This window comes from Bombus impatiens, unplaced genomic scaffold, assembly GCF_000188095.3.
Source record: "Bombus impatiens unplaced genomic scaffold, BIMP_2.2 scf_1461, whole genome shotgun sequence".
Classification (NCBI taxonomy): Eukaryota; Metazoa; Arthropoda; class Insecta; order Hymenoptera; family Apidae; genus Bombus; species Bombus impatiens.
This window is the reverse complement of record NT_177880.1, coordinates 857824-873705: the sequence shown is the minus strand read 5'-3', so window position 1 is coordinate 873705 and position 15882 is coordinate 857824. Positions and strand designations below refer to the sequence as shown.

The window sequence follows — 15882 nt, the reverse complement described above, 5'->3', positions numbered from 1 at the left end:
AATTACTGAGAGGATCTTTTTAGTCGATTATATCGGAACATGTATATTCGTTTCCAATTCAATGTAGGTATGTTTTACAAAATGTTTCAGAACACATGACATTATTTTCCCGTACATCGATATGATGTACTGCTTTCTCAGTACTTCAATCCAACTATCGTAATTCAGTAGATTACTAAAGCTAAATGGCCTGTTTTTAATTTGCATACACAAGTTTCGACTTTCATATGTGCTGAATAGGTGTACATTTGAAGAAATATATATCCGTTTAAAGCTATTGGGGCACAGTCGGAATACTTTACAGTCGAAACTGAAACGTCGTCGAATTCACATCAGAGGTATTACTTAAGCTGCTACGCCATTTGGTAAGCAATACTGTTACTTCCTTTTCTTTCCTTTAACAATTTTTTTTTAAATCGATGTGTTTCTTGTAATTACATTTTGCTCTAAATTCGTTTCCATATTTCATACTGTGAAGATTATTCTATAAATTATTCATATAAAAACTGAAGAAATGAACTATGTAGATTTCAAGAAGAAGGCATAATAAAGTTCAAATAATGTTTAACTGAGCTGTTCAAAAATCACACTTATATTCTAGATACATTTCATCTTATTGCCTTGCTTTATCATTTTTCATCCTATAAAATTTCGCTGAACTATTGTTATACTAAATTACGTATATCGTCCGAGGTTTAACAGGTAGACCGTCAGGATGTCTTCAAGTGGAAGTAATTTATATATAGACGACTTAGTGAACTTTGATGAACCAACGGTGTCAAATGAAAAAAGCGAAATAGCTGAATTTTTTTCTCATACTAATGTTTTGGTAACAGGGGGTACGGGCTTTTTAGGAAAACTACTCATCGAGAAGTTACTCAGGTACTCTACTGACACGACACTATATTTCAATAATTTTTTACGTATTACAAACGAATGCAAACAATAAATTAACAGCGATTATTTAATCTTACGACGTACTTTTGTGGCTAAAACATATCAATAATCTCATATTTCTGCAATTAAAATTTCATCAGCACGTATTATAATATGATGATACGATTATATAAAAAATAATATTTCTTTGCCTTGAAAATTTCGTTAATTTACGTTTTGATATTTTTTGTAATTGTAATTCCTGGACATGGCATGCTATTATTGATTGCTAATACATCTTAATTCGTTTGTTGAACAATCGGTTCAAAGGTACTTCCGGTGTTTATGAAATAATTCTTTTCTACGAACAGCGGAGTTTTGGTACTTTTATTATGTTTGATACTTTATGTACTATACATTGTTTGATAATACATTGACCTAATATAATTATGTCATATTATTTTGCATAATAAATCATTGTATTCCATTCGAAGTATATTTGTAGAAGCTGTCCAGATATTTTAAGATTATATATGATAGTGAGACCGAAAAAGGGGAAAACTGCTTTCGAACGATATAAAGAAAGTTTCGAAGAAGTTGTAAGCAGAATAAGCTCTTTAATAAAGTATCTTATTAAATGAATTCTAATAATAAATTGTATAATATTTTTATTAGATATACGACAAATTAAGATGCGAGCAACCGAATTTTCTGCAAAAAATAGTAATATTAGAAGGCGATGCAGCGAAAGAAGATTATGGACTTTCGCCAGAAGATAAGAAGACTTTAATGAATGTGAATATTATTTTTCATGCAGCTGCAGTTGTGCGATTTGATGAAAAAATTCGGGTTGCAGTGAATATCAATGTCAGAAGCACAAAATTCTTATTGTCATTTGCAAAAAAATTACCAAATTTTAAGGTATATCTAACATTTCTTATTGTAATTTCTATACCAAATATCTTAGACCAACTCTGTTAAGGACATAAATAATTATTAATAATTACAAATAATTCTATCTGTAGGCTTTTGTGCATGTATCAACTGCATTTTCCAATTGTGTACGTAAGAATATTGATGAAGTACACTATACAGATATTATAGATGCAGATAAAGTTTTAACATTGTTGGATACATTGGATGATGGAAGACTTGAAAAAATGACCCCTATGTAAGTATTGCTTTAAAACACTAAATTCTAATTTTCTGAATAAGAATGATTATAATCAACTGCAAATATTCTGTATAATAGATTGCTTGATAAATGGCCAAATACATATGTATTTACTAAGGCACTAGGAGAAAATATGGTATTAAAGTATGGTGGTGATCTACCAGTTTGTATTGTACGCCCCAGTATCGTTATAGCAACTTACAAGGAACCAATTTCTGCATGGATAAATAATATGTATGGACCCACAGGTGTAGTTATGGGTAGCGGTATAGGTTTGTTACATACATTGCATTGTAAAAAAGAAAATATAGCAGATATCATACCAGCTGATTATGTTATTTCCAACATTATTTCCTCTGCTTGGGATGTTGCCAATAGGTAGTATTTTGTCATTTTTTATTAATTTTGTTATTAAATAGTATGAAAAATTGAGTAATACCATTTCATTCGTAAACAAAAAGAAAAAAGAATTGATGGAATGAAATAATAAAGAATTATACTTAGATAAAAAGAGATATAAAATTCAATACAGGTAATAATTATTTTGTTTCATAGAAAAGTTGCAATAAAGTCAGACCAATCTTCTAATTTACCTGATGAGGAAAAAATACCTGTTTATAATTCGGTATCTTCTTGTCAAAAACCAATTTCTTGGGGTGAATTTATGAAGCTTAATGAAATTTATGGATTAATAGTACCTAGTACAAAAGTTATTTGGGTTTATAGACTGACACTCAATAGATATTTATTTCTTCACAATATCTATGCTTTCTTATTGCACATAATACCAGCAATTATCGTTGATACAATGGCTTATCTCACTGGTCGGACACCTATGTATGTATCCTATATACCAATTATAAACCATGTATAGATAACATACATTGATAATTACATAAATTAATAGTAATATTTCATTAATATATTTTTAGATTATTAGATGCATACAGAAAGATACATAAATTTAGCACTGTGATACATTACTTCGCAGTAAATGAATGGAAGTTTAAAAATGACAATGTTATAAAACTTTGGAACAAGATGAATTCTGCTGATCGACAAATTTTCTGCCTTAATACAGAATACTTGGACTGGAAGGAATATTTCTATTATCACATAAGAGGTGTTCGTATGTATTTATTAAAAGATCCTATGGACACAGTAGAACTAGGAATAGCCAAATATAAGAAGTACGTTCCTTTTCAATGTTTATTGAAATTAAAGTTACTGTTATTATATATTATAACATGAAATATTTTTATATTGTAGGTTACGTCTAGCGCACAATACAATCATGTTAACAATATCACTATTACTTTTATGGTTTGCGATATCATTCATAAGTTTTCTTTGGTCTTTTTGTCCTTTATCACACTAATAATTATTGATAGCAATATTGTAGTTCTTTTATCTACATTACATTTGAAACAATTTTCTATTAAAGTGTACATTCCTGTTACAAACAGTTGTTCACTATTGAACTTATTTCATTATAATGATAATAGATGTCGCCACAAAGCTATATTATCTTTATTAAAATAAAATGTATATATTCTCTTATCTTTATTACAATATCCAATTTGTTAAGTAAGGAAATATTTGCTTTCATATTCTGTAAGCAATATTAAGATTGTTTCATAATTGACTAATTCTGTTGATTCTGACGTTTCTATATTTGGTCAAAATAGAAAGTTAGAGAAGTTTCAAGTTATTTACAAATTTTATTTATATTATTTTTATACTATTTATATATAAGCAAAACATTAAAAATGTTCTATAATAATTATAATTTATATAATCTTTAAGCATTTTGTAATATGTGAAGCCTTTATTTCGAATTATTAACTTGTTTATATAGTTATTTATATTATATATGAATATTTTTAATGAATTAATGTCACAAGTAAAAAGAAATACAAGGTATCAGAAGCGTTATTGAAATTCTTATATTGTGAAATAAGATGAAAAAAAAAGTGAAATAGTTATACTAAAAAATAAAAATTTGAAATGTCATATAAAAATATGTTTTCATAAATAAATTAAAAATTAAGATTTTGTTCACTAAGAATTTTTAACCGTGTGTATCAAACTAAAAAGTTTCTAATCATGAAAATGAAATGTATGCGTAGGAGTCTCTTCTCAATTTATAGGCGCGTTGTTAATAGGTGCGACTACAGTCTTGTCTACATGCTGGGCACATTGTATACAAATTGATTGATTTATCGAAGTACGAAGCACTACTGAAATTGTTTTTTTTCCTATTTAAATACTGGATGTACTAGTATTTGTCATATCCTTCTTATTCCAATACAATTTTTTACTTCAAAATATTAGCTTAGGTTGTACAATTTTTATAGACTTGTTCTAACTATAAATTAAAATGAATCAATATAATATAGGGGAATAAACTATAGAGAGCCGGGAGAGAGATTTTGCACATCTTTTTCGTGTATCTTTTATGGCTGTGTATCAAGATTTATATAACCCATTTAATATGAATAATAAATTTGTTATGCTGTAATATGCTTGTATTCAATATTAATCATGATATTAAAAGTATTATAAAAGCTTGGTATAACCAACACTGGAGAAATACTATATAAATACATAATACATAACAGGAATGGATCGAAGGGCAGATGAGGAAAAGAAGCGGGTAAATTGTGCGCCACCATCGTACATCGAGCGTCAGAGTGTAGTGCGATACGGGGATGGAGGCCGCGCGAGCAGGCAAGCGGTTCAAGCGAACAGAGTCGAGGATCGAGAACCAACCGGCGACTCAGGAAGGCAGTGCACGCCCGACTGCCGACACGAGCGGATGGCGTACGTTGCCGCTCGCGCCACGATTACCTCGTGATTTTCCTTTCTGTCAGAGATACCGTCGGTCACCGTTGTCGATCTCTTGTGACGAATCACACAGTACTCTAAACTAAACCATCTATTGCGATTGCACACAGTCGGAGTCTTCAAGTTCGTTTGTGACTTTGTGTGCCGCGCTTCGATCGCGGAATAAGAAAAAAAAAACAAACGAACGAGCGAGAGACAACAAAAAGGAAATAAAGAAACGGAGAAGGCGAAAGGTAGATTTTCCCCTTTGATCTTTGTCTCTGGTCGTCGATTTTCATCGTGGTCGTTTCGTGTTTTGTCATCGACGAACGTCGCGTACGTACACGTTTTAACACCACGTGTGTGCGCACGCACGCACGCACCAACTCCAACGACGCACGTATTTACTATATTATCAGGCCCGCGCGACTGGCGTACGGGGCGCCCTCCAAAAGTCGTGTGTGCGCGTGCAACCCTACCGGAGCCCGCTGACGTTGGTTACCATAGTAGCGCGCGTGCCGATCAGCTGATCGTTGGGATCCGAGCGTGTTCGACCGTCGGCAGTCGGCCAGCAGCGGCTCCGTCCACTCGTTTTATGCGTTCGTGCAACTCGCTTGCCTTTCGCGCCGTGATTTAGTGATCAACCAACTATTTCGTCAACATCCCATCTCCCATTGTGGCAACGCATAGTTCCAGGAAAATTCTCGATACAACTAGACAAACTTGAATAGATCGTACATAACGGTCGGACCATCCTCTTATTCGCTGTTTTTGCGGTTAAAAGGATGCATTGTTACATTGTATCCGTATTGTCAATCTAATTAGCCAAGTAAACGACCAGACGTTGGATCAAATATGATTTGAAGTAGCCAAAGCCGAACTAAGTACGTTGTTCGAGTAATTCATTTGTGTGCTTGTGACAAGGAAAACCAAAGCATTTCGAGATACACCATTGCATACGACTATCGAGACCTTGCCATGATTCACGTCACGCATTTTAAATTCAACCGTCCAGAAGCGAAATTCAACGGAGATATGTCCAGCGACAGTGGATTCGAGCATTAGATATCATGGTTTGTTTAATTAAGCGTTGTAAAGTATCCCGATTGAAACATCGAACCATTTTTGCTGTCGAACGTTTTCAAATTACATTCGAACAAAAGTTTATAGAACGTAAGAAACAAGCTTGGTGATGGTCGTTGCGTATTTCTAACCGCGCCCGATAATCGAAACTATGTTCGATACATAATACTAATAAACACACGTCGTCTCTCGAAGCAGTAATTTACCGTGCGTTATGTTTTCAATAGCGTTGTCAGGTGACCTTATGTACGTGACTAACCGTGCGACCATCAATGACACGCTACAAAATCAACAAAACAAACTTAAACTGAAAAACGATCACTCATTCAAGTAGATATATCGGGGAATTACGAAGAACGCCCTTGCCACTTCTCGTAATCGATTAATTTGCAAATGAAACAAAATTCAATTACTTGAATTAAATCGATGTATCACAGTATTCGCAAAAATGAAACATAATCATTTCGAATCGATCGATCAGAAGATGGTGTTGTAGTGCAGTTTGGAAAAAAACATCGATATATCGATATTGTTTGGTGTCAGGTGTCGCTAGACTGCAGTGAACGATGGCCACACAGTCTTCGTACGTACGAAATGAAGAACAAAACGCGTCGGAATTGGAAGTAACGGTTGTGGTGAATGATAATTTTCATTAAAACAACATTCAGGCTCGCTTGGTAATGGGATATCGCAGAATGTGAAAGCTTTTTTTTGTACGGACACAAATTTTTGACAATCGTTTGTACCTGTGACGAATCACTTGACTGCATGAACCAGACTCCGTGTGAATATGTGAAGTGACTGAATTCTTTTTTTAACGAACTTTCGTCAAAAGTGATTTTTCGTTTTATTTCGTGCTGTGCCTGCAACTGCATCTTTATACGCCAATTGCAACAATGACAATTCGAAGTAATTTCTCGTTCATGCGGAAACTCTGTGATAGCCAATGTCAGCAACGCCATTACTCGGATTAAGTCAAGTGTGAGAAGATCGGTTCCTGATATTATCTTGATAGAAAGCTTGGTGAGTAAAAAACATATATATTTATCGTAAAGTAAAAAAGCAGAAAAAATATTGTTTTTGTTACACCGATAAACATGTTGAGTTTTAAAAATCGAAGTACATATTAAATTGGTGCATACGAAATGTTGTACATTGAAATAAATTTTAACCATACATTGTATCTCTTTTAAGACATTTGTTCGAAGTAATTTTCACACGATTGAGCGAGCGTTTTGTTTTTCAATTTGGTTGATAATCAAACGTAGGTCAAAATTTAATTAATGGTTATTCGTTAAAATTTCGGATGAACAATATTTCATGGCTACCAACCTAACATATCTCCTTCGTATCAGTTCTTTCCCGCCATTTTTCGTCTTCTTTCATTCGAGGCAACATTATTTTTTATATATTTCGTTTAAGTGGAAATAAATAGGATATGCAATTTTATAATTCAATAGACAATTACATTTGAACAAACAATTATTGTGGGATGTAACGTAATTATAATTTTTATGACTATAAGCATAAGTAACGTCGAGCAGTATATAGAGTCTAGTCAGTTGTCGAGTCGACGAACCTCTATCGATCTTTACCTCCTGTCTGCGTCTGTCCTCCACCGCTCTGTCACACAGGAATGCAGGCTGTGTTGTATTTCTGGCGTAGTTATTTCTTAAGTTTTTCGAGTTGTGATCACCATCACAAATTTTAGAATAAACTGCTTAATTAAAACTGTTCGCTGATTATATATTATAAATATTAATGTCCACACCGTGTACATATGTACGATTAAAAATATTTCATGTTGAAATTCCCGGTAGGTCTATGAATCTTAGAGGATATTCTCGTAATACGTCGTATATCCTAATTATAATTGTTTGTTATTTTCTAAAACATTGGTAATAAATAATGATATAATAATTTGATTCCTTATCAATTTTTTAAATATATTTTTCTGACTATTTTTATCTGAAATGAGCACAGAATAGGAATCGAAAGAAGAATATATATTAGTGTAGTAAATGTTTACAAATAATATTGTACGAGACAAGTTGCTGGCCACAACGCAATAGGCATCACATAATAGAGGTACACACTCATTGATAAGCTACCGTTGTTCTTGGTTTTTATTAATATACCATTGTACATTTTATCTGCTTTTTCAAGGAAAAGGAAAAAGAACAAGCCAATCGTTATTTAAACTTTTAATTAGCAATATGAGATAAAATTGATAAAGTCGATTAATGGTCCAGCTTGTCATCTTCTACAGAACTTCTAATAAGAAAAGTTGAATCGTTTTGAAATACATTAAAATCTCGCTGAGCCTAATAATCGTACTCGTAGATTTGAAAGAGCGAACGTGAATGTTAAAATGTGACTAGGAAAAGAAACAAACGGAAAGAATATCGATCTTGCACCTGATCCTACAAAGCCAGGTGTAAGCAGGTACTCGTTCTTGTAAAACCGTCGTAGATGCGTTTACCTTCGTGGCTACTAGCCAACTAAATTCTCACAAACTAGTTCTGAAATTTATGCGATTCTTGAGAGTGCACAACCTAAAGAGGATTCTCTGTTTTGTCACATACTCCTCTTGGGACCTACCGCCTCGAAGTGCAATAAACTGGAACGGTGACTGAGGCTTTTAGCACCCCAGAGTGACCGCAACAAACGGAATTTTAATTCGATTATTTACCTGACAAACATGATTGGCAAATTATGTCCATCGTTTCCATATTCTATAGCCATTAACTCAAACGAATACATTTTGTTCAATGACTGAGATCGAATCAGTATTACTTCACTTTGATCGCATAAAATTATTATTCATTTCAGAATTAAGTTCTTAATTGGATACATTCCCCTCGCTGTATCAGATAAGATTTAATTAAAATATACCGGTTAAAAGTGAAAATATTCATAAAGTGTAAATTTCCGAGACAAGAGCGTCGTTGCAACTGGAAATTGATGGTATCGCGGAGGTGGTCCGAGATATGACTTTGTATAGATAGACGGTACAATATTCCAAATATAGACAGGAGAAACGACCAGGCGCATCTTAATTTGCGGTTGTACGTTACTAATTTGGTTCACTGACGTTGTACATCCAACGAATAACGTTTTGTCACAGTAGCACAAGCATTAGAAGGAACACGATGGTACGAAGTAAGAGACAAAGAGACAGAGAGGACGGTTATTAGTCCGCTCGCGGTTATTTCATTTGCGACTCATGGTCCACGGTACGAGTTGGTATAATTGTCAGGTTTACGAGAGTCTCGCCATGGAAGCTTGCGACAAAACTTCATCGAACCGTATCTAGGAAGTTATAATCTCTGGAAAAAGTACTGTTAATCGTGTTCGATCTGCGAGCTGAACGAACCAAAGAATTTCATTTCTTGAAATATATCTTGACTGTATCGTTTAATAATTTATAGATTTGGATTTATAAGTTAGCTTGCGAAATTTCTAATGCTATTTCTATAGATTTACGCATGAAACCTTTTTATCGAATACAAATACGTGATAAAAGATTATAAAGTCGTTCAGCATGTTCTCCTTGTTTTATGGTTTCGGAAATGAAACTCGCTTTTCCTCTTTAAGTTTACAGACATCTCGACAACACTTGAAACCGCTTACGTTTTGTATACTTATATTTAGCTACACGTTGAGAGAGGTGAAGTAGCTTGCGGAATCTAAATGAATAAACACCTGCGCGTCTATAGGATAACTGTTAACTGTAATTGTATGTTTTTTAACCTCCGTTAATGTTGATGCGGCATTTTCAATGCATAGTACACCGTTCCAACACCATTTATGTCACTGTCCATTTAATTATTTAGCGTTAAAACACGTAAACTCTGGCATTTGAAACGAAAGAAACATTTTTGAGTAACCTGGATAATCCGATCGATCGAGCAACGTATTCCAGTTCTAAATAAAAAAAATTGGATCGAACACAGTTCAATGAATCCAATTTTTAGAACCGAACGATAGAATAAGAGTAGACTGGAGGAAATATTTTCCAAACGATTTATATACATATATGTATATACTCTGTTCAATAACGTGGCATTTAGTTAGTCTTCCACTTGACGCTATGGTAGACAAATATCTATCTAACCGGTGTGTTGCGTAATGTTTGAGCGCGATGCGCTTTAAACGCATCTTTGTGGTACGGGCACAGCGATGCCCCTGACTTTCTGACATTGATTTTGACCGCAGAATCAACGTGCATAGGAGAGAACGCACCTAACTGTTCCTTTGACTATCTTATACTTGTAGGCTGTCAGATTGTTGACACAACCAGTGACACGTTTAATAGGATTATTTATGCTTCTAAAGGCGCTTAGATGGTTCCACGTTCGTATCAGCTTCATCTACCTGACAGCGCGTAGCATAATTATGCCGACACAGTTTGTAATATTGGGCTCGGCAAGCCAAGTGACAACGCCTAGTCGTCCCTGATTTTGACTTTGTTCGACTTCTGACGTACGACGAGACGTTTTAATCGTCTACGAATGCGCGCGATCGTGGCAACACGTGCTGCTACGTAACTTGTCCGATGATTATTGACATGATTATCTCGCACCAGTGCGCATGGACTAACGAATAGGAATTAATTGAAAAGAAACGTTAGATCCAACGTTGCTCGTGTTCGAATAACGGTGTTCTCGCGTACACGATGTTTCATTAGGTGCATGTTGTTCGTGTGTTCGTTCGTTATTGCCACTAGTTTACTCTGGTTAATTGTGCGTTTGATCGGGCGTCAAAAACCGTATTTATAGCGAAACTTGCAAATCGTTCGTTTTGTCCATTGTCTGTTGCTCATGCTGCGAATTTTAATGAGTTTGTTATTTATTCCTCTTTATTCCACCGTTAAAATGTTCTTTATGTGGCACGTATACTTATGTCTTAATACGTTGCGTGAATTAGAAGAGAGAGGCAGCCGTACACGAACCATTTCTCTGCAATAATTAATTTGTTCATGAATATTTCTTCGTATGCGCGTATCTAAATAATACACGGTTATAGATTCATGTTCTTAATTGTTAATATCTAATTCATCTTGTATTGCGATACTATGTACGAACGAGCTTGTAAGCTTGGGCGCGTGTTTACGTGCGCACGTGATGCGTGTGTGAGTGGCGCAGGTAATTTGCGGTTTTGAGACGAGACTGGATTCAGTCGGATAATGACCTGCTAGCACTCGTAACGTTAATTGCACTCGTTTCAGTCTTTTGCACAGAACATCATTGTGTTCGGGTTTCGACTCGAGTGCCTTTGGACGCCAACGCAAGCGCGAAACAACCGCGTGCGTACGATCCTTTTCACGATCATTTTAATGGCACATAAAAAATTTACGCACCCATTAATTCGTGGTTACCTTGGCATTAAGAACTAGTTGCATTTTAGGGCTACTTAAAATAGAAAACATTGTACACGCTTGTATACCGTCGCGAATGACAATAATTCTTTCAAAAATTCTATTCCGATAGATACTTATTTCATGAATTTAAATGATAGAATTCGATAGTAATACACGTCTTCTGTTTAAAACTAATCGAAATTTCCTAATATTTTCATAGATCCTTAGGGCTGCCAGTAAAGTTCATTAAAATTCTTTCACCTGTAATTGCAATAAGTATCTAGATGATAAACCGTACATAATTTAACGGCGTATTTAACAGCAGTTCTCACTCGTTCCTTAATCGTATTGGAAAAGCGTTGAATTCCCGAATATGCGAGGAACGCAGTGGCGTACGTTAATTAACCATCTAATTGGCTTGAATGCATCTCTGGCGTCTTACGAAATAAGCTTTGCTCGAATCGTCGAAGAAGTTACGTATATCGTAATTTATGTTATGGTCAAGGGAATAGCTGACAAAAATATGAAAATGCTCTTGAAATTCTAAACGATTCAACAGCATCGAAGTGTCTGTAACGCTACAACGATGCAATGATTAAACGTATCGATGCGTCCTTTTTACTTTCATGATTAGATAAAAAAGAGTTGTGTCAAAGGTTGAAAAATAGAGAACCGCTGCTGGCGATATAACACGATATAAGCATGGATCACAGGCGACAACCGCTCATTAGCATACAATACAGGCTAATGGGATCGCACGCTGACGGCTACCGTTCAATATCACGTCCACACATAGCTTTAGTCACCCTTTCGGGAAGAAAGAGCGGCATCGATGATATTAAAATTGTTCCACAGGTTCGGATTAGTTTTTCTCTCGGTAGTTTGTTAGAGCTTTGTCTTCGTGTTTCATTCGTTTACCAGCATAGCCGGCAGGCTTGCCTCGCGATTTATGCAATATCGAGGATAATTGTGAAATATTCTACAGTGCATTTAATTAATTTTGCATTAAGTCCTTTTTCAAACTTCATCGTCTGAAATAATATTAATGAATAATATTAATTCTTCTGTTGAATTTTCTTTAATTCATTCTTCGGTAAATTGCTTTAAAAGCAAATGTAAATTTAGTAGCAATATTCTCGAGCGAAACTCGTTGAAAAATTATCGCTGTATCGTTAGCATATTCGGAATTACGACTTCTCATAATGGAATTAATAAGCAGCCGATGGCTTTTGTAGAAGGTTATTTATAGAGTAATAGGTTTTTATTCTTTGTTTTTCAGTTCCTTCATACTTATTTCACGTTACTTAGCAAATCGTCTATCGCACGTGGCGCACTCAACAGGTACAATGTCATTTATTTAACAAAGGCTTCGATGATTAATTGTAATGACTAATTCCTGTATCAGATGCATCTGTTGTTCCTAGCAATATAGACCTAGTTCTTTTGTTCGCTAATGAAATTGCTTATCTACGCGTATCTTGTATCTACTACAAATAGGAGATATTACGTACTAAAATTATTCGCAGTAACTCCAGATAATATATCGAATTACGTTTTGCGGCCCGCAGTTTAGGCCGAGCACGTATTTCTGCTGGAACAGATAAAACTGGTTCGAATCGTTGTAGCGGGCATTGTAACACTGACTGCTATTTACACGTCATCGTATTATAGTTCCAACTACGTCCCTCATTACTGCTGGCAAATGCGTGCGAATGTCAGTTTTAGTACGAGGCAGTAAAAGACGCGAGGCGTCGTTGTTATTGCTTTTCTCGTGGTAGTTTCTGCTAGTTTTACCGGTCCGTTGTTTCATTATCGTTTCGTTGGGCTTTCTGCCGAGGAGGATTACGAGATAATGCGATAAGTCGGGAGTTTCGGAGCGAACAACAACGATACGAAGCACGAGTACACTGATGTATAGAAACGTGTATGGAAGATACGATGATTACCGTTGATGCGGAAAGCGAGCGAAAGAAACTGTTTGTACACAGTGACACAATTAACGTTTGAATGCCTTTAAGGATGTCTGGTATGCGTCACGTTGATATTTATTTTAATCATTTAATACGCGTATCTCGTAGAAAAACTACGAAAAATTATTTGCTCAGGCCGACGCGACGTCTCGTTACTTCAATTCATAATCGCGCATGCAATTATCGGTAGAAGACTTCTAAATTACTTGAAACTTCAGCTTAAGTTTGCCGGAACGTTTTATGCTACACAACCAGCAGATCGCGCACCAGTCTTGGTAGCAGTAAAAACGCCAATAGGTCGGCGATAAAATTAAATGAACACTTACAAACTCTAGCCGTCGGTTCAAGCTGAAGAGAGTATGGAAGCGAGTAGCTGTCGATAATGAGAAACTCGATAAAAACGACTGGAACGCTTCGTCTCAATTGATGTACGTCCCGTCATAATTGATACTCTAACGTCGTACCGCGAGCTCGGGGCTTGTATTTAAAGAGTCTTGGATTACGTCTAATGAGACGTTGCTTTTGACCTAACAATAGGCGATTACGAATTCGTTCATCTTAAGAAAACTGACCATTTGCCGCACGTTCCTTTCACCCTATCAGGAGAAATTAGTTCTCCGATTCTCTGCCGAGAGGATTTTTAAAAGGAAAACGTGCTTTCTAATACCATACCAAGTTAATTATGCGCATAAGTCGATATTCCTTCTTTATTTTCCTCACCTATCAATTTCAATGGTAGTTTCGCTCGTTGAATCCGAATTGCTCCGTTGAATCGGTTTTTAGGATACGATGATTTTACTCATAGTATCGCGTATATTTTACATAAGGTAGAATTTACGGAAGGAAACCGACTCGATACATATTTTGTAATTCAGAATGAAGGTTCAGGGTTGGTTCGTTAATTTTCATTGTCTCGTGCCAGCTGATAAAATCTGATACTAGGGAAAGGTATGAAGTACATGTACGTGATGTACATTAATGTATGATAGAATAGGAATTTCTTTTGTGGTACGTTCCGGCGAACCGATGTGGGTATATGCATATATATGTATTGCAGATATGGGTAGATCTATATGCACGACATGGCATTCAGAGCTTGTTGCATTCCGATTAACGCGTTATTATACGATGCGTATTAGAAACCGTACTTGCGACCAGCTAATGCGTTCGTGGTTCACACGCGTGTATTGGGCATTCGATAAGCATTGTAACGTAATAGAACGAACGTGTTTTGTGAAAGTGTATGTTCGGTTACACGTGATATGGTTCTTCAATGTATAGATACCTATTAAAAACTACTTCCTTTTTTTTAAACGGAAAACAAAATAGCGCTATGTATGTTTGACTTACAACGATATATACAGCAAATGTAAAGTAACTAGGCCTACTCGTGCATCATGTGGTGAATAGTGGAACGGTGCGATGTACCATGAAAAGCATCGGCTCACTGGATTCGTATTAAATCCATGCGAATCTATACAAATGGAAACATAAATGCAAGCGTGCATCGCGGTACACACGTGTCACGTACATACGGCAAAGTGTCGCCAAGTATGCACCGTATGCTAAAACACGATTCGCTTTCGAAATAAATCGATAAGATCTCGGTTGAACAGATTTCAAATTAACGTCAATGTACAGCACCGTGCGAGCCACGAACGGAGGTTATTAATGCCCGGTGTGCACCGTCAACGTTAGACCGTTCTAACATTATTATGGCGGTATCATGTAAAGTAGACGTTTCGCGGATGTAATATTAATGTAACCCGAGAAGAAATTGAGAGAGAAGCACGGCAGATGACAAGCTGTTCGTTTTACGTGGAAACGATGTATGTAATTATTTCAAGACTTAAATAGGTCGGAACACGATGGTTGTAATTTCAGCACAGTCAAATGGTTCTCGGCAGAGCTTTCTTTTTTGTACACCTTAATTGCACGTATCATGCCAAACATAATGTGTTAATATAATTGGCTTCCTTTATATAGAGTCACTGTTATACTTTCTAAGTATATTCTTTTTATCATTTCTCAATGATGAGCCACTGAAGCTTATTCGTGGCTCGCAATTAATTTAATTAAACAGCATCGATTCACGATAACCGAAAGGAACTGGTACCATCTACTGATAAGGTTAATCGCTGAAAAAAAAATGTTGTTATCGGATTGGTAATCGGTAAATTAACGACATTGACGGATTCATTAGGAGGAACGGGACTCGAACCGTGCCGTGGCCGCCAAAGATCACTCGATCGAATTTAAAATATTACCGAGCGAGTGGATCAACTTTATATTCAAAGAAACGACAAATACCAAAGGCATAAATGGCGGGAGTGATTATGATTAATAGTCGAGAACGTGATCTGTAAACACGTTCGATATGTTTTCGTTTCGTTAGTCATAGAATTTCCACTTCTGATTTTAGACGATTCTGATTTAGCAATCGGAGTCGTTTGAATGAGGTATTTTCACTTTGTTATCTGGCATTCATACGATAACGCAGTCTGTCATGAATTTTATATTACGAAGCGAGACACGTTAGGGATTGCCTGTCGTTTCATACGATTCGGTGTTTTTATGTAAATTACAGACAT

The 15882-nt window shown here is 35.7% G+C and overlaps 2 protein-coding genes across 3 annotated transcripts in view; both read left to right on the top strand.

Annotated features, from left to right (window-relative positions):
- Nucleotides 1-257: 257 nt before the first annotated feature.
- LOC100745917 (fatty acyl-CoA reductase wat) lies at nucleotides 258-3616 on the top strand. 2 transcript variants are annotated; one of them, XM_033324114.1, is made up of 9 exons: nucleotides 258-365; nucleotides 703-882; nucleotides 1382-1475; nucleotides 1552-1797; nucleotides 1902-2047; nucleotides 2129-2428; nucleotides 2606-2887; nucleotides 2983-3240; nucleotides 3320-3616. In XM_033324114.1, exons 2-9 carry the CDS (start codon nucleotides 716-718, stop codon nucleotides 3426-3428), a joined length of 1602 nt encoding a protein of 533 aa, XP_033180005.1. In that variant the 5' UTR covers nucleotides 258-365; nucleotides 703-715; the 3' UTR covers nucleotides 3429-3616. The 2 variants fall into 2 exon arrangements, with proteins under 2 accessions (XP_033180005.1, XP_003494079.1); XM_003494031.4 differs by having other exon boundaries at nucleotides 263-365; nucleotides 694-882.
- A 1168-nt stretch (nucleotides 3617-4784) lies between these two features.
- Nucleotides 4785-15882, top strand: part of LOC100745798 (Krueppel-like factor 6) — a 293282-nt gene continuing 282184 nt past the window's right edge. Inside the window, exon 1 of the mRNA XM_012392637.3 lies at nucleotides 4785-6982. The gene's annotated coding sequence lies outside the window, so the exon portion shown is untranslated. The remainder of the gene's footprint in view (nucleotides 6983-15882) is intronic.

What these genes read in the sequence shown, in the direction of transcription:
- LOC100745917 (XM_033324114.1), top strand. Translation starts at nt 716, where the DNA reads ATGTCTTCAAGTGGAAGTAATTTATATATAGACGACTTAGTGAACTTT. An exon ending in CTCATCGAGAAGTTACTCAG is followed by an intron (nt 883 to 1,381) that starts GTACTCTACTGA and finishes GTATATTTGTAG; the next exon opens with AAGCTGTCCAGATATTTTAA. An exon ending in AAAAATTACCAAATTTTAAG is followed by an intron (nt 1,798 to 1,901) that starts GTATATCTAACA and finishes TTCTATCTGTAG; the next exon opens with GCTTTTGTGCATGTATCAAC.